This window comes from Bufo gargarizans, chromosome 10, assembly GCF_014858855.1.
Source record: "Bufo gargarizans isolate SCDJY-AF-19 chromosome 10, ASM1485885v1, whole genome shotgun sequence".
NCBI classification, from domain to species: domain Eukaryota; kingdom Metazoa; phylum Chordata; class Amphibia; order Anura; family Bufonidae; genus Bufo; species Bufo gargarizans.
In genome coordinates, this window is record NC_058089.1 from 119607707 (window position 1) to 119628599 (window position 20893).

At 50.4% G+C, this 20893-nt stretch overlaps 1 protein-coding gene across 1 annotated transcript in view; it reads right to left on the reverse strand.

The window, feature by feature from the left end:
• GARRE1 (granule associated Rac and RHOG effector 1) overlaps positions 1 to 20893 on the reverse strand; it is a 62147-nt gene that overhangs the window by 33238 nt on the left and 8016 nt on the right. The window contains exon 2 of the mRNA XM_044269934.1: positions 6794 to 7929. Within this exon, the coding sequence (XP_044125869.1) occupies positions 6794 to 7273 (480 nt within the window). The 5' untranslated portion in view covers positions 7274 to 7929. The remainder of the gene's footprint in view (positions 1 to 6793; positions 7930 to 20893) is intronic.

Here is a 20893-nt window from a genome sequence, read left to right on the forward strand (position 1 = left end):
CTGACTTCTGGAACCTTCAACCCATCCACGGAATGAAGGGGTTTTGGCGTTCCCGCGGACCATCCACCGCATACCTGGTCACCTGGCTGTGCAGGGAACGGCAGGCACAAGGAGCCATAGGTTACTGTACAGAGGGTGGCGGTGGCCAGGGCAAGGTCAGGATCGCGAGGGTCCCATAAAACGAAGGCGTGTCCTAGCAATATACCATTACCTTATGAGCCGGGATACCCCTTTAACACGTTCAGGACCTTGGAGGAGAATGCTCATCCTAAGGCCTCATGCACACGTTGTTTTTCTCGGCCTCCGTTCCGTTTTTTTTTTTTTTTGCGGATAGGATGGCGACCCATTCATTTCAATGGGTCAGCCAAAAAATGCTGATAATTCATCCGTTTGTGTTCCGCGTCAGTGTTTCCATTAACCCAAAAAAATAATGCATGTCCTACTTTTTTCACATTTGCGGACAAGGATAGGCATTTAGTACAAGGGATCTGTGAAGACAAAAAAGGAGCCCCTGCTGTATCTGCCAGCATCGGTGAAAACACTGCAGCATACATGGGGTCTGCGGCAGCTTGTACATCCCCATCGGGTCCCCATCCTGCAGTGACGGGGACCCGATGGTTGCTATGGCAGACCCGATGCCTTGAACAGGCATCGGGACTGCCAGCTACGGAAACCTAAGAGTTTAATACAGCACAATACAAATGTATTGTGCTGAAATGTTGAAGTCCCATAGTGGGACAAAAAATAAAGTGAAAAAAAAAAAAAAAAAAAAAAAAAAAAAATCCTTTTCACAAAAGTAGAAAAAATAAATAAATCTAAATAAATTGTAAAAAATTGGGAAAAAAGAAAAGTAGATATATTAGGTATCGCTGCGTCCGTATCAACAGACTATAAAAATATCACATGATCTAACCCCCTCAGGTGAACACCGTCCAAAAAATAAAATATTGTGCTAAAAAACAAAACACATTTTTGTCACCTTACATCACTAAAATTGCAACATCAAGCGATCAAAAAGGCGCATGCCCCCCAAAATAGCACCAATCTAACCATCACCTCATCCCGCAAAAAATGAGCCCCCCCCCCCCTAAGAATAGACCAAAAAAATAATATGGCTCTCAGAATATGGAGTCACTAAAACATGAGTTTGTTTCAAAGATGCTTTTAAAAAAAAATTAATAAAAAGATATATTAGGTATCGCCGCATCCATAACAACCTGCTCTATAAAAATATCACATGACCTAACCCCTCAGGTGAACACCGTAAAAAATAAAAATAAAAACTGTCAGGATCCTGATCCGTATGACAAATGCATTGAAATGCCGGATCCGGAAAAACTGTCATCCGGAAAAACTGATCCGGCATTTATTTTTTTCACATTTTCCGCAATGCCAGATCCGTTTTGCTGGAACACCCGGGGCCGGATCCGGCATTAATGCATGTCAATGGGAAAAAATGCCAGATCCGGCATTCCGGCAAGTGTTCTGAAATTTTGGACAGAAATAAAACCGCAGCATGCTGCGGTATTATCTCTGTCCTGAAAAGGCAAAAAGACTGAACTGAAGACGTCCTGAACGGATCGCTCTCTTTTCAGAATGCATTAGGATAAAACTGATCAGTTCTTTTCCGGTATTGAGCCCCTAGGATGGAACTCAGTGCCGGAAAAGAATAACGCTAGTGTGAAAGTACCCTTACATCACAAAAAGTGTAATACTAAGCGATCAAACAGTCATATGCACCCTAAAATAGTACGAAATTAAACCATCATCATATGTACCCTAAAATCGTATCAACAAAACTGCCACCTTATCCCGTAGTTTCCAAAATGGGGTATTATTTGGGAGTTTCTACTCTAGGGGTGCATCAGGGGGGCCTCAAATGTGACATGGCAATTTAAAATGATCCCAGTGAAATCCGCTTTCTAAAAACCATACGGCGCTCCTTTCCTTCTGCGCCCTGCCGTGTGCCCTTACAGCAGTTTACGATCACATATGGGGTGTTGCTGTAAACTACAGAATCAGGGCCATTAATAGAGTTTTGTTTGGCTATTAACCCTTGCTTTGTTAGCGGGGGAAAAAAAATTTCTCTCTTAAAATGGAAGATCTGCCAAAAAAAGTCAAATTCTGAAATTTCATCTCCATTTTCCATTAAAACTTGTGGAACACCTAAAGGGTTAACAAAGTTTGTAAAATCCGTTTTGAATATCTTGAGGGGTGTAGTTTGCAAAATGGGATCATTTTTGGGTGGTTTCTATTATGTAAGCCTCACAAAGTGACTTCAGACCTGAACTAAAACGTGGGTTTTGGAAATTTTCTGAACAATTTGAAGATTTGCTTCTAAACTTCTAAGCCTTGTAACGTCCCCAAAAAATTAAATGTCATTCACAAAATGATCCAAAACATGAAGTAGACATATGGGGAATGTAAAGTAATAACTATTTTCAGAGTTATTACTATCTATTATAAATGTAAAGAAATTTAAATTTGCTAATTTTCCCACATTTTTTTTACTCAATTTTACCACTGTCATGAAGTACAATATGTGACGAGAAAACAATCTCAGAATGGCCTGGATAAGTAAAAGTGTTTTAATGTTATTTCCACATAAAGTGACACATGTCAGTTTGCTAAAAATGGCCTGGTCCTTAGTTGTCCGGGTTCAGAGTTGAACCCTGACATACCCATAATTTCACCCCGGCAGCCCACCTGACTTGAAAACGAGAGCAGTTCATGCTCAGATGCTCTCCTTTTGCCCTGCGCTAAAATCGCGTAGGGCAAGGGCTCTTTTGCTTACAATCACACACTGCCGGGCAGATGGACGGGCTTTAGCACTGCCCTAGCCGTTTTACTGGCTAGGGCCAACGCTAAAGCCCGCCCACCAGTGCCGGTGACATCACCGGGCTTTCTTGCAGCCCCATGGAGAGACCGGTACGTCACTGGATCTCCAAAAAATGCCTCTGAACATGAACTGCTCCGATGCTCATGTCAGGTGGGCTGCCGGGGTGAAAATGAAGGGATGTCCAGGTTCAGCTCTGAACCCAAACAACCCCTTTTAAGGTGAAAAATGGCCGGGTCCTGAAGGGTTTAAATATCAGTTTAGTTACATAAAACCACTGCGGTCAAATAATGACTACACGTCATCGGTGCAGGGAGTTCATGCTGCGCCTCTAAACACTGTGGTCATTTTACCAAAGCCATCTCTGGGGGGGGGGTTCCTAGCAGGAAAAGATCATTTGCATTCACGCTCTTCCATGGAAAAAGCTGTAAAATCTCCAAAATGGAAACAGGAAGTGATGTTTTCCTGCGGCACAGGACACCTCATCGGTAACAATGGGGCGTCACAGACCGCAGGGGGCGTCACAGACCAGAAATACAATGGCTCTTCGTAACTGATCAAGTCTGGAAGTTTTAGGCCTCTTTCACACGGGCGTCATGTTTTTTGCCCGGATAAGAGGCGGGTGCGTTGCGGGAAAATGCGCAATTTTTCAGCGCGAGTGCAAAACATTGTCATGCGTTTTGCACTCGCGTGAGAAAAATCGCGCATGTTTGGTACCCAGACCCGAACTTCTTCACAGAAGTTCGGGCTTGGGATTGATGTTCTGAAGATTGTATTATTTTCCCTTATAACATGGTTATAAGGGAAAATAATAGCATTCTGAATACAGAATGCTTAGTATAATAGTGCTGGAGGGGTTAAAAATAATAAAAAAGTTAACTCACCTTCTCCTCTTGTTCGCGTAGATTCCGGTCTGTTCTTTAGCTGTGGACTGAATGACCTGAGGTGATGTCAGATCACATGCTCCAATCACATGGTCCATCACCATGGTGATGGAGCATGTGATCTGACGTCATCAAAGGTCCTTCAGCCCACAGCTAAAGAACAGACCGGCCTCTACGCGAACAAGAGGAGAAGGTGAGTTAACTTTTTTATTATTTTTAACCCTTCCAGCACTATTATACTAAGCATTCTGTATTCAGAATGCTATTATTTTCCCTTATAACCATGTTATAAGGGAAAATAATACAGTGAATAGACTGTCACCTAGAACCCATGCGTGAAAATCGCACCGCATCCGCACTTGCTTGCGGATGCATGCAATTTTCACGCAACCCCATTCATTTCTATAGGGCCTGCGTTACGTGAAAAACGCACAAAGAGGAGCATGCTGCGATTTTCACGCAACGCACAAGTGAAAATCACCGCTCGTGTGCACAGTCCCATAGAAATGAATGGGTCAGGATTCAGTGCGGGTGCAATGCGTTCACCGCACGCATCGCACCCGCACGGAAAACTCGCCCGTGTGAAAGGGGCCTTAGGATTCATCTCACAATACAAGAAAAGATCTGACCGTCTGCTAAAGATGGCACCAGGATAATTCCTTGCACGAGTCGGCCGTCACCCGGGGCTGTAAAAATGGAACTAATCGCCAGTAAAAGGGGCTTTATTTTTACCCCCGCGCTCCATCAATAGCCACAAGCAAAAATAACCCGGATAACAGACGCCAGGACCTCAGCTCGTGAAGCTGCTCGCTTTAAAGCGCCCTCCTGCATTTTTTACTGTTTGGATCCTCATTTCAGTCAGTATTTTTACCACTTTTTCCACCTGGGATATGGCTGACACCAGAGCCACATTCTCACTGTGATACAAAGGTATTCGAAGCATCTAGGAAAGCGTACGGAGTCCCTTTTCGGGCCAGCGGTTGTGTAGGAACACCCAATCCCGACAGCTGGTCCATGTAAAGGTGCTGACGTTTTACACATTTGTCGGGTGATCGCATCTTTCATCATTTGTAGGCGAGCCCATCGCCCTGTGTAAACGGCAGACGTGCTGCCAACTGTTTGTAAACTGAATGCGGGGACAAAATCGGAATAGTGATCATTTGTCCCACATTCACTTTGGATCGGGCCATCTGAAAGGCACTTTAGTACAAGTACCGATCCACAGGTGCGGTAAGGGATCCAAAGAGTCTCCTTACAAGAACCGATCACGGCCCAACATGTGCCTATATACATGGCCGATCAAAAGTTAATGCGGGAAAAACAAATTGCTATTACGATCATTGATCCCCCATTCACTTGGCATACAGCTGGCGACACATCCTCGGGTTACACGCTGCTGCCAACAAATGAGGATATTAAGTGTCGCAGGAAAGATGTGATCATCCAAGAAAAGAGCGTTTTGCTTGTTTGTCGGGTGATCGCTGGCACCTTTACTTGGTCCAATGTTTTTGTAAGGGCGCTATGCCATCACTTCATAAGATGGTTATAACCCCATGTTCTCATGGCAGAATGTAACAGAGGAATTATTCGGCGGCCGCGTGGTGTCTGCCTCCCACTGATTTGCAGGCCAGCGGCTTTAAGCCACGACCGAGCCAAGAAGGGACACGCAACTTTCTGGGCGGTGTCCAGTGAAGTCGCGGCAGATGTCCACTTGCGTTATAGGCTAGCTTCCCATCTGCGTATTTCATGAACCGGATCCGGCGCTGCCGGATGCCAACGGAATGTCCGCCGGACCCATTACAGTATAACGGAGTCCGGCAGACATCCGGCTGACAACTGCGGTCTGTATCCGGACAATCCTCCGCTTGGCTACCGCAGATGTGACGGTGGCCTTAGCGCCATTCAATGGAGCCAAGCTGTGAGCGGGTTCCTAGGCAGAAACCCTAAATACGTATATATAAAGGTGAAACAACTTGACACACACCGATCCTTTTGATGTGTCTACTATAAAAAAATAAATAAAAAAAAAATAAAAAAATAAAGTACCCACCCTACTCCCATGGATGCGCTGGGTGCACTCCGCAAAGGAGTATGGGAAACTAAACCTTGCATTCATTTCAACAGAAAGCGACCACATATTACATGGACAGAGGGCACTGCCAGACCCGCGCCAGCCTGACAACATCTGACTGGTACTTCCTAAGGCTACATTCACACGACCGTATGAACAGGTCCGCATCCGTTCCGCAATTTTGCAGAAGGGGTGCAGACCCGTTCATTTCAAAGGGGCTGTAAAAGATGTGGACAGCGCACTGTGGCAAGGCCTTGCAATATATGGACAAGAAAAGGCATTTTCTATATTGCGCCGGCCATGTGCGGTCCGCCAAATGAGGAACACACTCAGCTGTTTTGCAGATCCGAAATTTGCGGACGGCAAAAAACGTACGGTCGCGTGAATGCACCCTAACAGTCAAAACCTTAAAGAGGCCAAGTCATTTCTCCACGATTAGTTTTACTAAATACGCGCATTTACCATGAAATTATTCTGGAGCATCTTCAACTAGGGTCTCTGCACTTTCCTCCTGGAAATGTATGGCTACACCGACAACTGGAGCCACCATTCACTTATCGGCAGGGCATGTGCCCACGCCGTCTGATGTCAGCACTGAATGGAGGGCAAGGTCCTTTTGACAGGTTGCCAACGCAGTCATACATTTCCAGGAGGAATAACAAAGGGCAATGCCCAATTGCCAGCATGTCCTGTAGTTTACACCCTGTTCCAGAAGGGCATTCCCATCTTATAAAGCGATGATTGTCAGAGGTCTGAGCTCGGCGACTCCCAGAACGGATTTAGCACTGTGACCCAGTGGGCAGGGGACACGGTGTCATTTACCGGATCAGTAGGGGCTCCCAGAGATCAGATCCCCCACACAAAGTGAATGCACGTACCATCACTTTATGAGTTGGAAGAATTCCCCTTTAAAAGAGGACATAATGGCGAAAAGTAGAAAACGGATGTGCAGACTCCGGGCAAATAACAGCGGTGCGACAATGAAAGCACAAAGCCACTGACCTCTATATCCTGCAGGCTGAACTCATTCTGGTCTTTAAAGTTGGCAGCCCCGGCGCTCAGCTCCATCAGCATTTTTGCAATCTCTGGCTTTATTGCTGCAGTGAGCCGACTGGCAGCCTCCATGACATGTTCCTGCACGTCTTTGAGTTGCATAGCTGCCTTTGAGTAGTGAGAGTTACGGAAAACGCTGCTGAAAAGGTCAGTGAGGAAAGTGCTGGCGCGGCAGAAGACGTTGAGCGCATCCAAATACTTGGAGATGCCCTGCTGGATGTCCGCTATGGGCGTAGTGTGGGCAGCAGGGTGAGGGCAGCTGTTAGCCGAAGATACTAAAGGGGTAGTGGAGGCCAAGGGTGCGCTCAGAGTCCGGCTGAGCTCAGGCATCTGGTACTGCTGGTGTTGCTGCACCTTCTGCTTGGACCCGCCAAGCAAAAACCGCCTCTTGTAGTCCATTTTACTTTCCTGTGCGCTACAGCAATACATAGGTGACCGACTAAGCCACGGGGCGCCCCTAACCTAAAAATCAGCAGTGCCTTACAAAACCCGCCTCCAGTTGGTTGGCTATGTCAAATAGTAGAGCAGGGTGGCAAACATGGGTTTTGTACAAGGCATTTCCAAAAGGCAGGCCGCGGATCCGCTGACGTAGGGCTTTGTTTTTAGTATTCAGTGCAGCCCAGCTGCAGTTCACAACTTGTAGCTTCCACAATGAGATGCGTGCGCCTCGCTCGGTGAGGGCTACGCTCCTGTTAACCCTCCTCGGCACCGTTTCCACTGCAGGCAAAAAAAAACAAAAAACACAAAACTTATCCCAAACAATTAGTGTAACAGGAAAAGAAAGCCAAGCCGATCCACGAGATTCCAAAAAAACACAAGCGAAGAGAGACCCAAAACACTGGTCAACAGCGGGTAGGTCCTGGGCGGTGCGGGGTGGGTGCTACAGTCCGGCAGATCCAGTCTGCACTGAAGTGCCTGGAGTTCTTGACAGATTCACGGCTGGAAGCTTCTCCTCCCCTCGTCTTCCTCTCTCTGGGTTTGTTGAGGTAGTTTAGTTACAGCGGAAACAAGTGCAGCTCCCAGATTGACTCCGCGCTGGAGACAAGAATGCACACCATGTATTTGTAAGGCCTCTAGGTCATTTCCTGGCAAAGGAAAGAGAAGGGGAAAGAGGAGAGGATTTTAGTTTTTTGTTATTTCAAGAATTCTTCAGCCTCGCTAGGAGGAGCGCAGTCTACATAGTGCACCCTATACGGGGACGCTGAAGGCGAAGAGTGGGCACGGGACACTTCCCTGCATCTATACATAGACTAAGAAAGGCTGTCCGGCCACTTAAAAAAGGAAAATAAATAAATGCAAAAAATGGTACAAAATGACAAAACCACAGCCCTTACCGCTCGCTCCTGTTTTAATACCTCCCCTGCCGGTCTCTGTACTTCCCGCTCCCTCTGACCATGGACAGATGAGGGTGCCGCCAATCATTTCCCGCAGCCGCGGTCACACGCCCCGGATGTATTAAACAGGATCGGCGGGGGTTTAAAGGCGAGCAGGACATCTCTTATTATTTATTTCCATCATCCTGTTCCTTTTTTTTTGTGGCCAGACAACCTTTGTATCAAGGGGGGATTCACACAACCACATCCTCTTTGCGAATTCGCGTGCGTTACGATTTTTGCGCATCAGCACGCCCTGCCCTTTCTTAGAAATGCCTATACTTGTCCACAACACGGGGCTGCAGAATGAACTGTCCGCATCTTCTGCTGCCCATTGAAATGAACGGGTCCGCATCCGACCGGCACAAAAGGCAGAACGGATGTGGACCGAAACTACAGACGTATGAACCCCCCCCCCCCAATTTATCACAAACGCGGCACCAATCTCCAGGCTTCTAGTGCTCGCACTGCACTGAGCTACTGCAACAAAATCTCAGCTGCGAGTATAAGCCATGGATGTTTGCACTCGCTTTGCACTCACTCGAATGGTGGGAAACTGAAGCGCGTGTTAGAAAGTTCCATAACTTCTCATCATACAACGAATAAAGGGGTATTCCGACATTAAATACTTATGGCATTAGCGCTGGATATGCCGCAAATGTCTGATCGATGCAGGGTGCACTCACCTCCAAAACAGGGGTCCGACGTCCCTCGCTATGCCCGCTTGCTTGGCCATTTCTGACTCCCACAGAAGTGAATGGAGAGAGGCACAGACATGGGCGGCCGACCCTCCGTTTATACCCTACCCAGGATCCAGCCGCCGGCAGCCAAGATGGAGACCTTCCTTCTGGAGACAGATGGCGCTCCCGCCTAACTAGGACCCTGCATCTATCAGACATAGGACATGCCATCAATACCTACGGTTGGAATACCCCTTTAATTTTATTTATTTTTTACTTACAGAAAACCGATAATCCCTATTATGTGCCCCAAAAGGGCAGGTTGGTCCGGCAGCCATTGCATGCTGAAGCCTCGCCTGCATAGGAACCTTCTCCGAGAATGAAAAAGGAACCCCTAGACCACAGCACAATATTATAGGGATGTTCACGTGGCGGATACTGATATCGTCATCCTGTAGGGAGGTACCCCAACCCTAGTACGAATATCACACATTTCATTATTTCACTATTGCTTTTGAGCATGGTGTTGTGCTAGGGATTTACCGCACGCTCGGACTACCCCTTTAAGAACCCAGTCAATTATCACAGTTATTTCTTGCAGCACTAATAAGTTACTGAAATATACATGCCGCCGCCCCCCCCCCCCCCTCGGTAGAATGCAGGCCGCACCTTCGCCAATGTCACATGGCGGAGGCTGGAGGCGCGCTGGTGTAATATAAGAGCTCATCATACAGATATTGCTAAATTTACAGGTCGTCCAACCTAATCTGATCCGCAACTTACCAGCCCAAATAAATCCTCCGTCTGAGCCTCAAGAGGGTGGGAACTATTTTTTTTTTTTAAGGGGCTATTCACACAAGCATTTGCAGGACGTATTATGCACCCCTTTAACCCCCTAGGATGCTGCGAGTTCAGGTCAATGAAAGTCATGGTCGGGTGTCGACACATGCAAGTCAAATGGACGGATCGACCTAGCAAGTATGACTATTGCTACGGGGGAAGGCAGGTACAGCAGGGGCACTAGCAATATGGAGGGCTGCCGCCATACATTTTATATAGCCGTCACCCAGCAGCTCTCTCCTTATGCATTGGCCGAGTGTGCATGTGTATTCTGAAAGGAGAGAGAGGGGAAAGCTGCCGCCAGGCAACAATAGGATTGGACATGTTGAAATCCAACTGCCCAATCCCTCTCTCCATTAACATCTGCCGTCACGGGGAGAGGCCGGATATACATGAAGTGTTCAATCAGCAATCTCCCCACCTCTCCCTGAAACATGCATCTGGCTCGGCCAAGTGTGCAAGTCCCCTGAGCGGAGAGAAGCGAGAGCTTCCGTCTGATGTCATTGGGAGTCACCCCTCACACCATGTGTCAGGCCGGCGGCCATCTAGTGTCGATGGGCCACCTTGGCTTGGGGACAAGGCTCTGCGTGTGACCGGCTTAGACTTTATTGCACAGATAAATAAAACATTTCCTTATCTTGAAGCCGAGAGGAAATCCAAACATTACAACAGGGCCGCTCACTAAGACAAAGTCATATTTGCACAGGATGTCACTTACCGACTCACGGGTAAATAGAAGCCGCACAGCAGCGTTTACTAGAGGTCGGAGTTTAATACCGTGTGTAATAAGCGCACAGAGCGAGGCGTTCATCCCGACGGGGCGTGCACTGCAGAGCCGACGGCGGTTATTTATCCCGTCTGGGCGCTTATCTCCCCTGAGAAAAAAAAATAAGGATCCGGCTCTGGCTGCAGTGGTGAGATCACTGCAGCCAGGTAAACAGAGCTACGGGGAAGGCACAGTACCTACCACTTTTTGTTCGGAAACGGATCCTGAAAACAGATAACCCCTGTCCTGTATACAGAGGTCACTGTGCAACCAATCCCTGACCTCAACAGTATATACGATGTCACCACTGCAGCCAATCACTGACCTCTGCTGTATGCATGATGTCACAGCTGCAGCCAGGAAAAAACAGCAGTGGGAGGACCCAAGCCCAGCGCTGGACGCGGCAGGGGAGAAAAGGCATGGCTTTATCACAGGTGCAGGGGGCTTCGACAACCCCTTTGCAGGGTGCGTTCAGACAGAACCGATTTGCCACCCACAGCGTAAACATCTGCTTTCTGCCACGGACTGACCAGCAGATCCACATTCGGGATAGCTATGCTGCAAATCAATATAAGGCCACATGCACACGACCGTATGTATACGGATGACATCCGCGTGCATTCTGTGTTTTGCGGAACGGAACAGGCGGCCCCTAATAGAACAGTCCTATCCTTGTCCATAATGCGGACAATAATATGACACGTTCTATTTTTTTTGCGGAATGGAAACGGACATACGGAAACAGAACGCACACGGAGATAGTTCAGATTTTTTTGTGGACCCATTGAAATAAATGGTTCCGTATAGGGAACAGACACAAAGAAAATACGTTCCTGTGCATGAGGCCTAAGTGTCAGATACCCACACCAAATCCTCGGCAAGTGAACATGGCCTAAACCTGGCCACAGGAATAAGGAGGTCAGCCCCATATTAAAACCATACAAAATAGTTGGAGAGAAAGGGGCCGCCTGCGAGGACACGGCCCTAAAAAAGGGGCCGCCTGCGAGGACACGGCCCTAAAAAAGGGGCCGCCTGCGAGGACACGGCCCTAAAAAAGGGGCCGCCTGCGAGGACACGGCCCTAAAAAAGGGGCCGCCTGCGAGGACACGGCCCTAAAAAAGGGGCCGCCTGCGAGGACACGGCCCTAAAAAAGGGGCCGCCTGCGAGGACACGGCCCTAAAAAAGGGGCCGCCTGCGAGGACACGGCCCTAAAAAAGGGGCCGCCTGCGAGGACACGGCCCTAAAAAAGGGGCCGCCTGCGAGGACACGGCCCTAAAAAAGGGGCCGCCTGCGAGGACACGGCCCTAAAAAAGGGGCCGCCTGCGAGGACACGGCCCTAAAAAAGGGGCCGCCTGCGAGGACACGGCCCTAAAAAAGGGGCCGCCTGCGAGGACACGGCCCTAAAAAAGGGGCCGCCTGCGAGGACACGGCCCTAAAAAAGGGGCCGCCTGCGAGGACACGGCCCTAAAAAAGGGGCCGCCTGCGAGGACACGGCCCTAAAAAAGGGGCCGCCTGCGAGGACACGGCCCTAAAAAAGGGGCCGCCTGCGAGGACACGGCCCTAAAAAAGGGGCCGCCTGCGAGGACACGGCCCTAAAAAAGGGGCCGCCTGCGAGGACACGGCCCTAAAAAAGGGGCCGCCTGCGAGGACACGGCCCTAAAAAAGGGGCCGCCTGCGAGGACACGGCCCTAAAAAAGGGGGCCGCCTGCGAGGACACGGCCCTAAAAAAGGGGCCGCCTGCGAGGACACGGCCCTAAAAAAGGGGGCCGCCTGCGAGGACACGGCCCTAAAAAGGGGCCGCCTGCGAGGACACGGCCCTAAAAGGGGCCGCCTGCGAGGACACGGCCCTAAAAAAGGGGCCGCCTGCGAGGACACGGCCCTAAAAAAGGGGCCGCCTGCGAGGACACGGCCCTAAAAAAAGGGGCCGCCTGCGAGGACACGGCCCTAAAAAAGGGGCCGCCTGCGAGGACACGGCCCTAAAAAAGGGGCCGCCTGCGAGGACACGGCCCTAAAAAAGGGGCCGCCTGCGAGGACACGGCCCTAAAAAAGGGGCCGCCTGCGAGGACACGGCCCTAAAAAAGGGGCCGCCTGCGAGGACACGGCCCCTAAAAAAGGGGCCGCCTGCGAGGACACGGCCCTAAAAGGGGCCGCCTGCGAGGACACGGCCCTAAAAAGGGGCCGCCTGCGAGGACACGGCCCTAAAAAAGGGGGCCGCCTGCGAGGACACGGCCCTAAAAAAAGGGGCCGCCTGCGAGGACACGGCCCTAAAAAAGGGGCCGCCTGCGAGGACACGGCCCTAAAAAAGGGGCCGCCTGCGAGGACACGGCCCTAAAAAAGGGGCCGCCTGCGAGGACACGGCCCTAAAAAAGGGGCCGCCTGCGAGGACACGGCCCTAAAAAAGGGGCCGCCTGCGAGGACACGGCCCTAAAAAAGGGGCCGCCTGCGAGGACACGGCCCTAAAAAAGGGGCCGCCTGCGAGGACACGGCCCTAAAAGGGGCCGCCTGCGAGGACACGGCCCTAAAAAAGGGGCCGCCTGCGAGGACACGGCCCTAAAAAAGGGGCCGCCTGCGAGGACACGGCCCTAAAAAAGGGGCCGCCTGCGAGGACACGGCCCTAAAAAAGGGGCTTTCTAGGATGAGAAAAATCATGTCTGCTCTCTTGCAAAAACAGCGCCCCAACTGTTCACAGGTTGGATGTGGTATAGCGGCTCATTCACTTCTATGGAGCTCATCTGCAATACCGGACGCAACCCATGAACAGGGGTGGCGCTGTCTGTGGAAGAAAAGAAAGCCCACCGTTGCAGCTCACAGATACACGTCCTGCAGGAAGGCGTCACATACCTAAAGAAATGCAGAAATTCCAGGTTATCTTTCGCGCCTCTTAAGAAACCTTTAGAATAGAAAGCAATATGGCCTCCGCGTGGCGGCGTTACACAAGGGGCACTGTTATTGTGATGGGTTCGGAGCGCATTACAGCCTGGAACAATGTGAAAGGACTCGGGCTAATCGTGTTAGAGATTCCTGGCACGGCAGAGGCATATTTCGGGGATGACAACATGAACAAACATTTGAGGTAGTCGCATTAAGAGGCAGAATCACAACACATGTTCCTGCACAATTGCCTTTAAAAGGCAATTACCCTAAAGCAGACGGTGGGTTCATCCAAAGAGTCCGGACCGGGATACAAGAACCTACAAACTGAGGGGGATGGGGGGGTTCTATGGCTGCTGATTGCATCCCTCTCCATATACAGAGCACATGCATGTGTATGGGGGAGGTCGGGAGGACCACCTAAAGTGTACGGTCAAGCAGCGCATAGTAATTACAGCTAGAGTGTCCCTTTAACTCACCGCCACGGAAAAAATGAAGCTAGTCAGAAGATTAAGATTATGGCTTACGTGGATGGATTAGCTGCAGCTCCACTCGGCAGATTAACCTCGGACAGAGGAGAAGAAAAATGTATGGAACCAACTGGCCCTGGCATTGAGCCTGATGGGGGTCAGACCCCACGGGCATATATCTGCTCAGGAAAGATGGAGGGCGCTGGACACGCCACAACTCTCATTAGGGCTTTTGGGGAGGTTTTGGCGTCACCCGGGCTTGGCTGGCGGGCGCATTGCTGTGCACTCACTCACTATGGTGGGAACATAGCTTTCTTCTAAATCAGGCATGGCCAACCTGCGGCCCTCCAGCTGTTGCAAAACTACAACTCCCACCATGCTGTAGGCAGTCTAGGCACGCTGGTAGTTGTAGTTTTGCAACAGCTGGAGAGCCTCAGGTTGGCCATGCCTGCTCTAAAAGGAAGAACCATCTAGTAGCACCTCCATACACCTGCAAGTCAATGTCCGGCTGTACAATGATTTTCAGCAGGGGTCGGCAAAACTTAGCACTCTAGCCGTTTCGATACTACAACTCCCAGCATGCACACCGACTTGGCCGTTCTCAGAACTCTCAGTGCGGTAGGTTTCTGACACCTGACTCTAAACGGGTTGTCCAAACTTTTACAAGTGACTGCCTATCTTCTGGTTGGCGGGGGTGATACACCCCGCCGCAGCTCCAGTCCCAGCCATGGAGATGGCTTGAAGTAACCCCAGCGTCCACTGCACAATGCCGTGTTGTGCCAGCGTCGGAGCTTCTGGACAACAGCTGATCGGTGGGGGGTGCTGGGAGCCATGCCTGATCAGGTAGAGATGGCCTACCCCAAGATTAGGCCATCACTTGTAAGGGGGTTTGACAACCCCTTTAGGGGAGCAGCTGCCTACAGGTGGCACTGGAGAGAGCACGTTCTTTCTTCTGAGGAGAGCCGACCAATTTAAAGGTGTTTTCCCACCATAGTACCTCTTGGAGGGTACTGGTCTTTCTTGATCTGTCTTAGCTACCTTCCAAATGGTGGCACCAGAGGCAGTTTTCATTTTGGAAAGAGCAAAATCGCACCCCAAAAAGCAATATACCTAGGGGCAGAGAAGAACGTTTCTGTGCTTCTGGATGAAGTCAAGTAACACACAAGCTGCTTGTATGGATCCATGTACATGAGGGGGGGGTTGGAGAGTACCCCTATAAATTGCATCATTATACTATAAACAATGGGGATTTGCACAATGCCACACGTCCAGGTTCGCGTACCTTGTGCAGGAGGACCCCGGGACGCTCAGCCACCCCCACCACCCCCGACAGGTCCGGCTCATGTTTAGTTTCTCTGTAAACACCAGGAGCCAAACTTTACATCGTCCAATCAGATTTTCCCCTGGCAGAGTAAACGGCGGCGGTGCAATCTCACTGGCATTTCCTTTGTTAGAGCCGACTCTAAATATATCTTCGGAAAATTAAAATTAGATCCCTTCTTGCCCAAAGTCTTTGCTTACAGCAATGTAATGAGGAGAAGATCAGAGGACTCCAGAGCGAGACAGATCAGTCTATTCTGGGGCTCGCCAGCTATTGCCAACTACAACTCCCAGCATGACCTGGCAGCCAAGAGCCACAGGTTGGGGGTCATATCACGAAGAACACTTAGCCAGTCACACGAGGAATCGGGCACCTCTGTTCTTGTGATCGTTGGGGCCCCCAGTGATCATAAACATCCCCAATCCTGCGAATAGGGGCTGTGTTCTTTGTGGGTAAAGATGGCCACATGCATCCAATAGTTGTCAAAAGGAGAATCCGAAAACACTCAGTTTTCCCGATCCTTCTCTTCCCCAACATCATCTGTCGTGAAGTGTCTGGCGAACCCACAATTCTCAGCAGGTTCGGCCATCAATACACTAATGTGTGTGTAAGCCTTAGGGCTCATGCACGAATCAGGGACCACACATTGTGGTCCCCATAGCACGTGCACCGTCTGTGTAAACTGCACTGACGGATGCAGACCCATTAACTTGAATAGGTCCGCGATCCGTCCGCACCGTAAAAAAAATAAAATAATTTTTATGGGGAAGCAGAGGCACGGACCGAAATGCCACGGAAGTGCTCCATAGTGCTTCTGTGGCCTTCCGCGCCATATCTTACGGATTGTGGACCTGCAAGCCAAAACCGCCCATTCTGCCAGACCTGCAAAGGGAAGATGATTTACCTGCTTCTTGGCTCCTTCTCGTCCCGGCCTGTGATGCTCAGCCGAGCTCGGTATCACCGCAGCCAATCACTGACCGAGGCGGTGTGTGGGGATCCCCTTGCGACCATGTGTCGTGACGCAAGGGGGGCCGGACACCCCTGCGGCCTACGATTGGCTGCAATGATATCAAACTGGATGCCAACATGGCTGGAGTCCAGTGGAGCGTTGCAGGCCGGGAGGAGAAGGTGCAAGGAGCCAGGAAGCAGGCAAGTCATCTTCCCTTTGTAGGACCCACAGAAAAGAGTGGGGGCAAACAGCCCCCCCCCCCCCTTCCCAAGCTTCTTCAATCCCTTTAAAAACCCTTATGAATGAAGGCATCCAAAGAATCCTCCACACACTGCTCAAGCTGCAACCAGGGTTGCGGACATGTGTGTACAGAACATATGCGGGGATGCCATTTGTTTAAAGGTGTCTGCTTAAGTCTATACATGACAGCTTGATGCAGGAAGGACCCAGCTGTCCGGGAGAGGTGAAAGAAGGGTGACAACTGGGTCCAGGGCGCGTGCCATCTGCTGAGGGCGCGTGCAACAACCGGCTGGATGACACGTCTGACCAAAAGCAGATCCTGCATCCTAACTAATGTGCAGGACTCTTAAGGGCAACGAAGGGTGTAAAGGGGGCACCGGCAACCGTTACAAAATGACAGTCCGTACTATAGGAGCCCACCGGGCCAGCGGGTGACCGGCCATACATGGGGCACAGCGATCACTCCTTATTGAAAGCCATATTCCAATCTCATAAAGTGACACTACATTACTAGGATGCGCGACCACTCGATAGGACGAGAGTTTTCTGACCTCCGAGACCCCCACCAATGCTGGTGTAGCTGTGCGTCTCCTCTAAGGCTGGCCATACACATTAGACCGCTCAGCATTTCCTCTCGACCCCCATACCCCTCAATGGGGAGGAAGCCGTTGTCGGGCTGCTCTGGCAGCCTCCCTCTCCGAAAACAACAAGATCGGGCATGTTTAAAGTCAACCGCCTGATCCTTTTCTCACCTGATATCTACTATCAGGGGCGAGGCGGGAGGTCCCCATACACATTGAAGGGGTTTTCTGGGAGTACAATATTGACTATTTATCTTCTGGCGCCCAGCAGATCACCGTTCTGCTGAGCGTTGCGGCCTCCTCATAGCTTACCAGGAACAGCGCCGTACACTGCGTAGTGGTTGCACTCGGTATTGCGGCTCAGCCCCATTAACGTGAATGGGACTGCATTGCACACACGACTGATGAACGCAACGTCACTGGCCTAGGAAGTGGTTGCAGCGCTCACTTCAGACAGCTGATTGGTGGGGTCCGGCTCCCTGTGCCCCCTCCAAACTGATCATGATAGGTCATCAATACTGTACTCAGGATCAGTGGGGGTCCCAGTGGTCAGACCCCCATCCTTGAACTACTTTCCGTGTTGGGAATAACCTCTTTAAACTATACTTAGATAGCCTTTGACATTAGCTGAACGGCTTGCATTAAATGATGACCCTGTGCCAGGTGCGGGGACGCTGCCAGACTTAAAGCGGAGGGCTCAGGGCACCCCCTTCAGAATGGGAAGCCAATCCAATCTGCTTTTGCCAAGTGAGATTTTACCCTTCCAACATGGTCAAACCATTAAACCTGCAGCTCAGACATCATATCTACGAATCTACTACGTATGTAATTCTATATCGGCCCTGTGGTGGCGCTGTTGGGAAACTGAACACTTGCTACTAGATGCCAGCCGATCGCCGTGATCAGCTTATTCTTGGGGAGCCCCGCTATTAAGAGGGATGCCCAACCTCTAACACGTACAGCCGGCAAACACGTGTCAATCTGTAATAAGGCTCAATAAAAGACTACAAAATCCCACAAGCAACGCCGACCAACCTTGCGGCGCTGTGCGGTCAATCAAGTTTCTCCTTTCTAAAATAGACGCTCACAACGTGCAGATTTCTCCTGCAAAAAGACTGCCTTATCTTCAAAAAAATACAAAATCTCACAACCATAACATTACAAATTTGGGGTTCCCTGGCAGGTTTCCACGGTATCGGGGTCTGCAGGACCCCTAAGTATTCGGAAAGCTGGCTACGGAAAACACAAGGGCTGCAAGACCAGACTCTGTGCAGGAAACCTCACGAAGGTCCTGAAGGAAGCACGTCGGGGGCCACATATTTCCACCATTATTTTTAGAACCTGGCCACTGGTCAGACAGTGAACGAGTGGACGGGGGCAAGACGATTTTCCTGCCCGCGGCAGGAGGCTGGAGAAGACTTTGAGAACACGTCTGTTTGGCTTCCATCAGATAAGATTCATTGCTTTCTGAAAGCCAACAGGAAATGTCTGCATACTTCACGGAGCTGAGCCGCTGCCAATCCCAGAGCAAAACATGGCGTAGATTCCCGCAGAACCGTCAGGTCGTGGGCCCAGTATACCTTCAGGGGGCGATTTATCAAAAAGAAAGTGGGGCGGTTGCCCATAGCAACTAGATTTAATTTCTTTTAAAAAGCAAAATCTGCCCCTCGATTGCTGAGGGCAACAGATCCACTTTTCTTTTGCATCGCAGGAATATTCCACGCGAACTACTCAAATTGAGCGAGGCCACGCCTAATCGGTCGCGTGGCTTTAGGTGCGGCTCAGTGCCGTTCTCGTGAAGCACTGCCACAGTCTCCATGGTGAGGAGGCTGCAGCGCTCAGGCCTGGTCAAACAGCAGATCGGCGAGGGCGCTGGGACTCCGAGATATCTGAGGATAGGCCGTCTGTATTAAACACCCGGACAACCCCTTTAAAACAGGTTTGCAAAACGTGGCGTGCACTCTGTTGGGATCAGTGTTTTGCGGATTACAAAACAAATACGGTTGTGGGTGCGGAGGCGCACATGCAGGGTGGCAGAGTTGCCAATGCAATGATCCAATGCCCATTGAGTTTTGCACATGGTCCTTTTCTAATTGATAGGACTTAGGCCCTTCGAGACATACAGTCCGTGAGCGGGCCATATGTCCCAGGGCGGCATACATCGTGCGCACGGGAGCGCGCAGCATCATAGATTACAATGATGCCGTGCACGTCAGGCCACCCGCGTGGCTATATAAGATCATATGAGTGCAGGACAATCGTCCCGCCCGATGCGCAGTGTCATAGTAACCTATGATGCTGCGCGTACGATGTATGCCGCTCCGGGACATATGGCCCGCTCACAGACTGTATGTCTCGGAGGGCATACGGTCGTGTGCAAGGGGCCTTATGCAGAATACTCACCGGGTATCAAACATATGCCTCGGGAATCTGACTGCCTGGTGCGCCCGATGCCAGCGGGTATGCCCGCACAACCTCTTCCCTTTACAATTCAGATATGAGGGATGATCTGCAGCGCTGCAGAATACGGCGGCATTATAGGAGTGAATTAAATAAATGCAGATTGATAAAAACCAGTTCCTCTAAAAGCAGCGCTTGCCTTTGTAATCTCCGGGGCACGTCACCGCCACATCCCGCAGCTTCGTCACAGCTGCTCAATGCAGATGAATTTTGACAGATTTGCCTTCGTAATATGACATACGGCCCAATAAAATGCAGTTTATGCATAGGTGTTCCTCTTAACTAAGCCCAAATTCCTTGCGTTGAAATAAGGGCACATGACTCAAGAGGCGCGATAAGACGGAGATACGTACATTCCCATGTTTAGCCGTCAATCCACGTATCACCAACAACACATGGCGTCTAATCATATACACACTTTTATTGCTAGCTATAAGCTCGTCTGGAAGCGCGACCTCTGGATAAGGGCTCTTTCACAGGAGCGGATGCCGTGCGAGTAATCTGCTGTGTGAAAGAGAACTAAGCTCGGTTCCGGACAGCAGAGGCACGGAGCACTAACATGACTGATAATGCTCCGTGCCTCTCGGTGACAACTTTATCTCATTGAGATTTTGTAGTAAAAAGATCACAGAGAGGCGCGGATCATCGTCAATCATGTTAATGCTCCGTGTCTCTGCTGTCCGGAACGGGGCTTGGTTCTTTCACACAGTGGATTACCCACACGGGATCCGCTCATGTGAAAGAGTCCCAACAGTTACACGTCCAGGTAAGGCTACTTTCACACTAGCGTTCAGAGCGGGTCCGTCTGATGTTTCATCAGACGGATCCGCTCCTATAATGCAGACGTTTGCATCCGTTCAGAACGGATCCGTCTGCATTATAACTTAGAAAATTTTCTAAGTGTGAAAGTAGCCTGAGCGGATCCGTTCAGACTTTACATTGAAAGTCAATGGGGGACGGATCCGCTTGAAGATTGAGCCATATAGTGACATCTTCAAACTGATCCGTCCCCATTGACTTCCATTATAAGTCTGGACGGATCCGCTCGCCTCCGCACGGCCAGGCGGACACCCGAACGCTGCTTGCAGCGTTCAGGTGTCCGCTCACTGAGCGGAGCGGAGGCTGAGCGCTGGCAGACGGATGCATTCTCAGTGGATCCGCCTCCACTGAGAATGCATTAGGGCCAGACGGCTGCGTCCAGGGCCGCTCGTGAGCCCCTTCAAACGGAGCTCACGAGCGGACACCTGAACGCAGGTGTGAAAGGAGCCTAAAGCTGGCTTCACATGGCATTTTTTTTTTTGACATTTTACTACTGATGACCCATCCTGATTGGTGAGGTCTGACCCGCTGTTGGAGAAGGCCCCGGCACTTACAGCAGTGCCGCTTCCTTTTCTTATATTTTCCTAGATCAGTGATGTCATGTTCATCGGTCACATGACCTAGGCTCAGCTCAGTCCATATAAGTGAATGGGGCGGAGTGCAATACTAAGCACGGCCA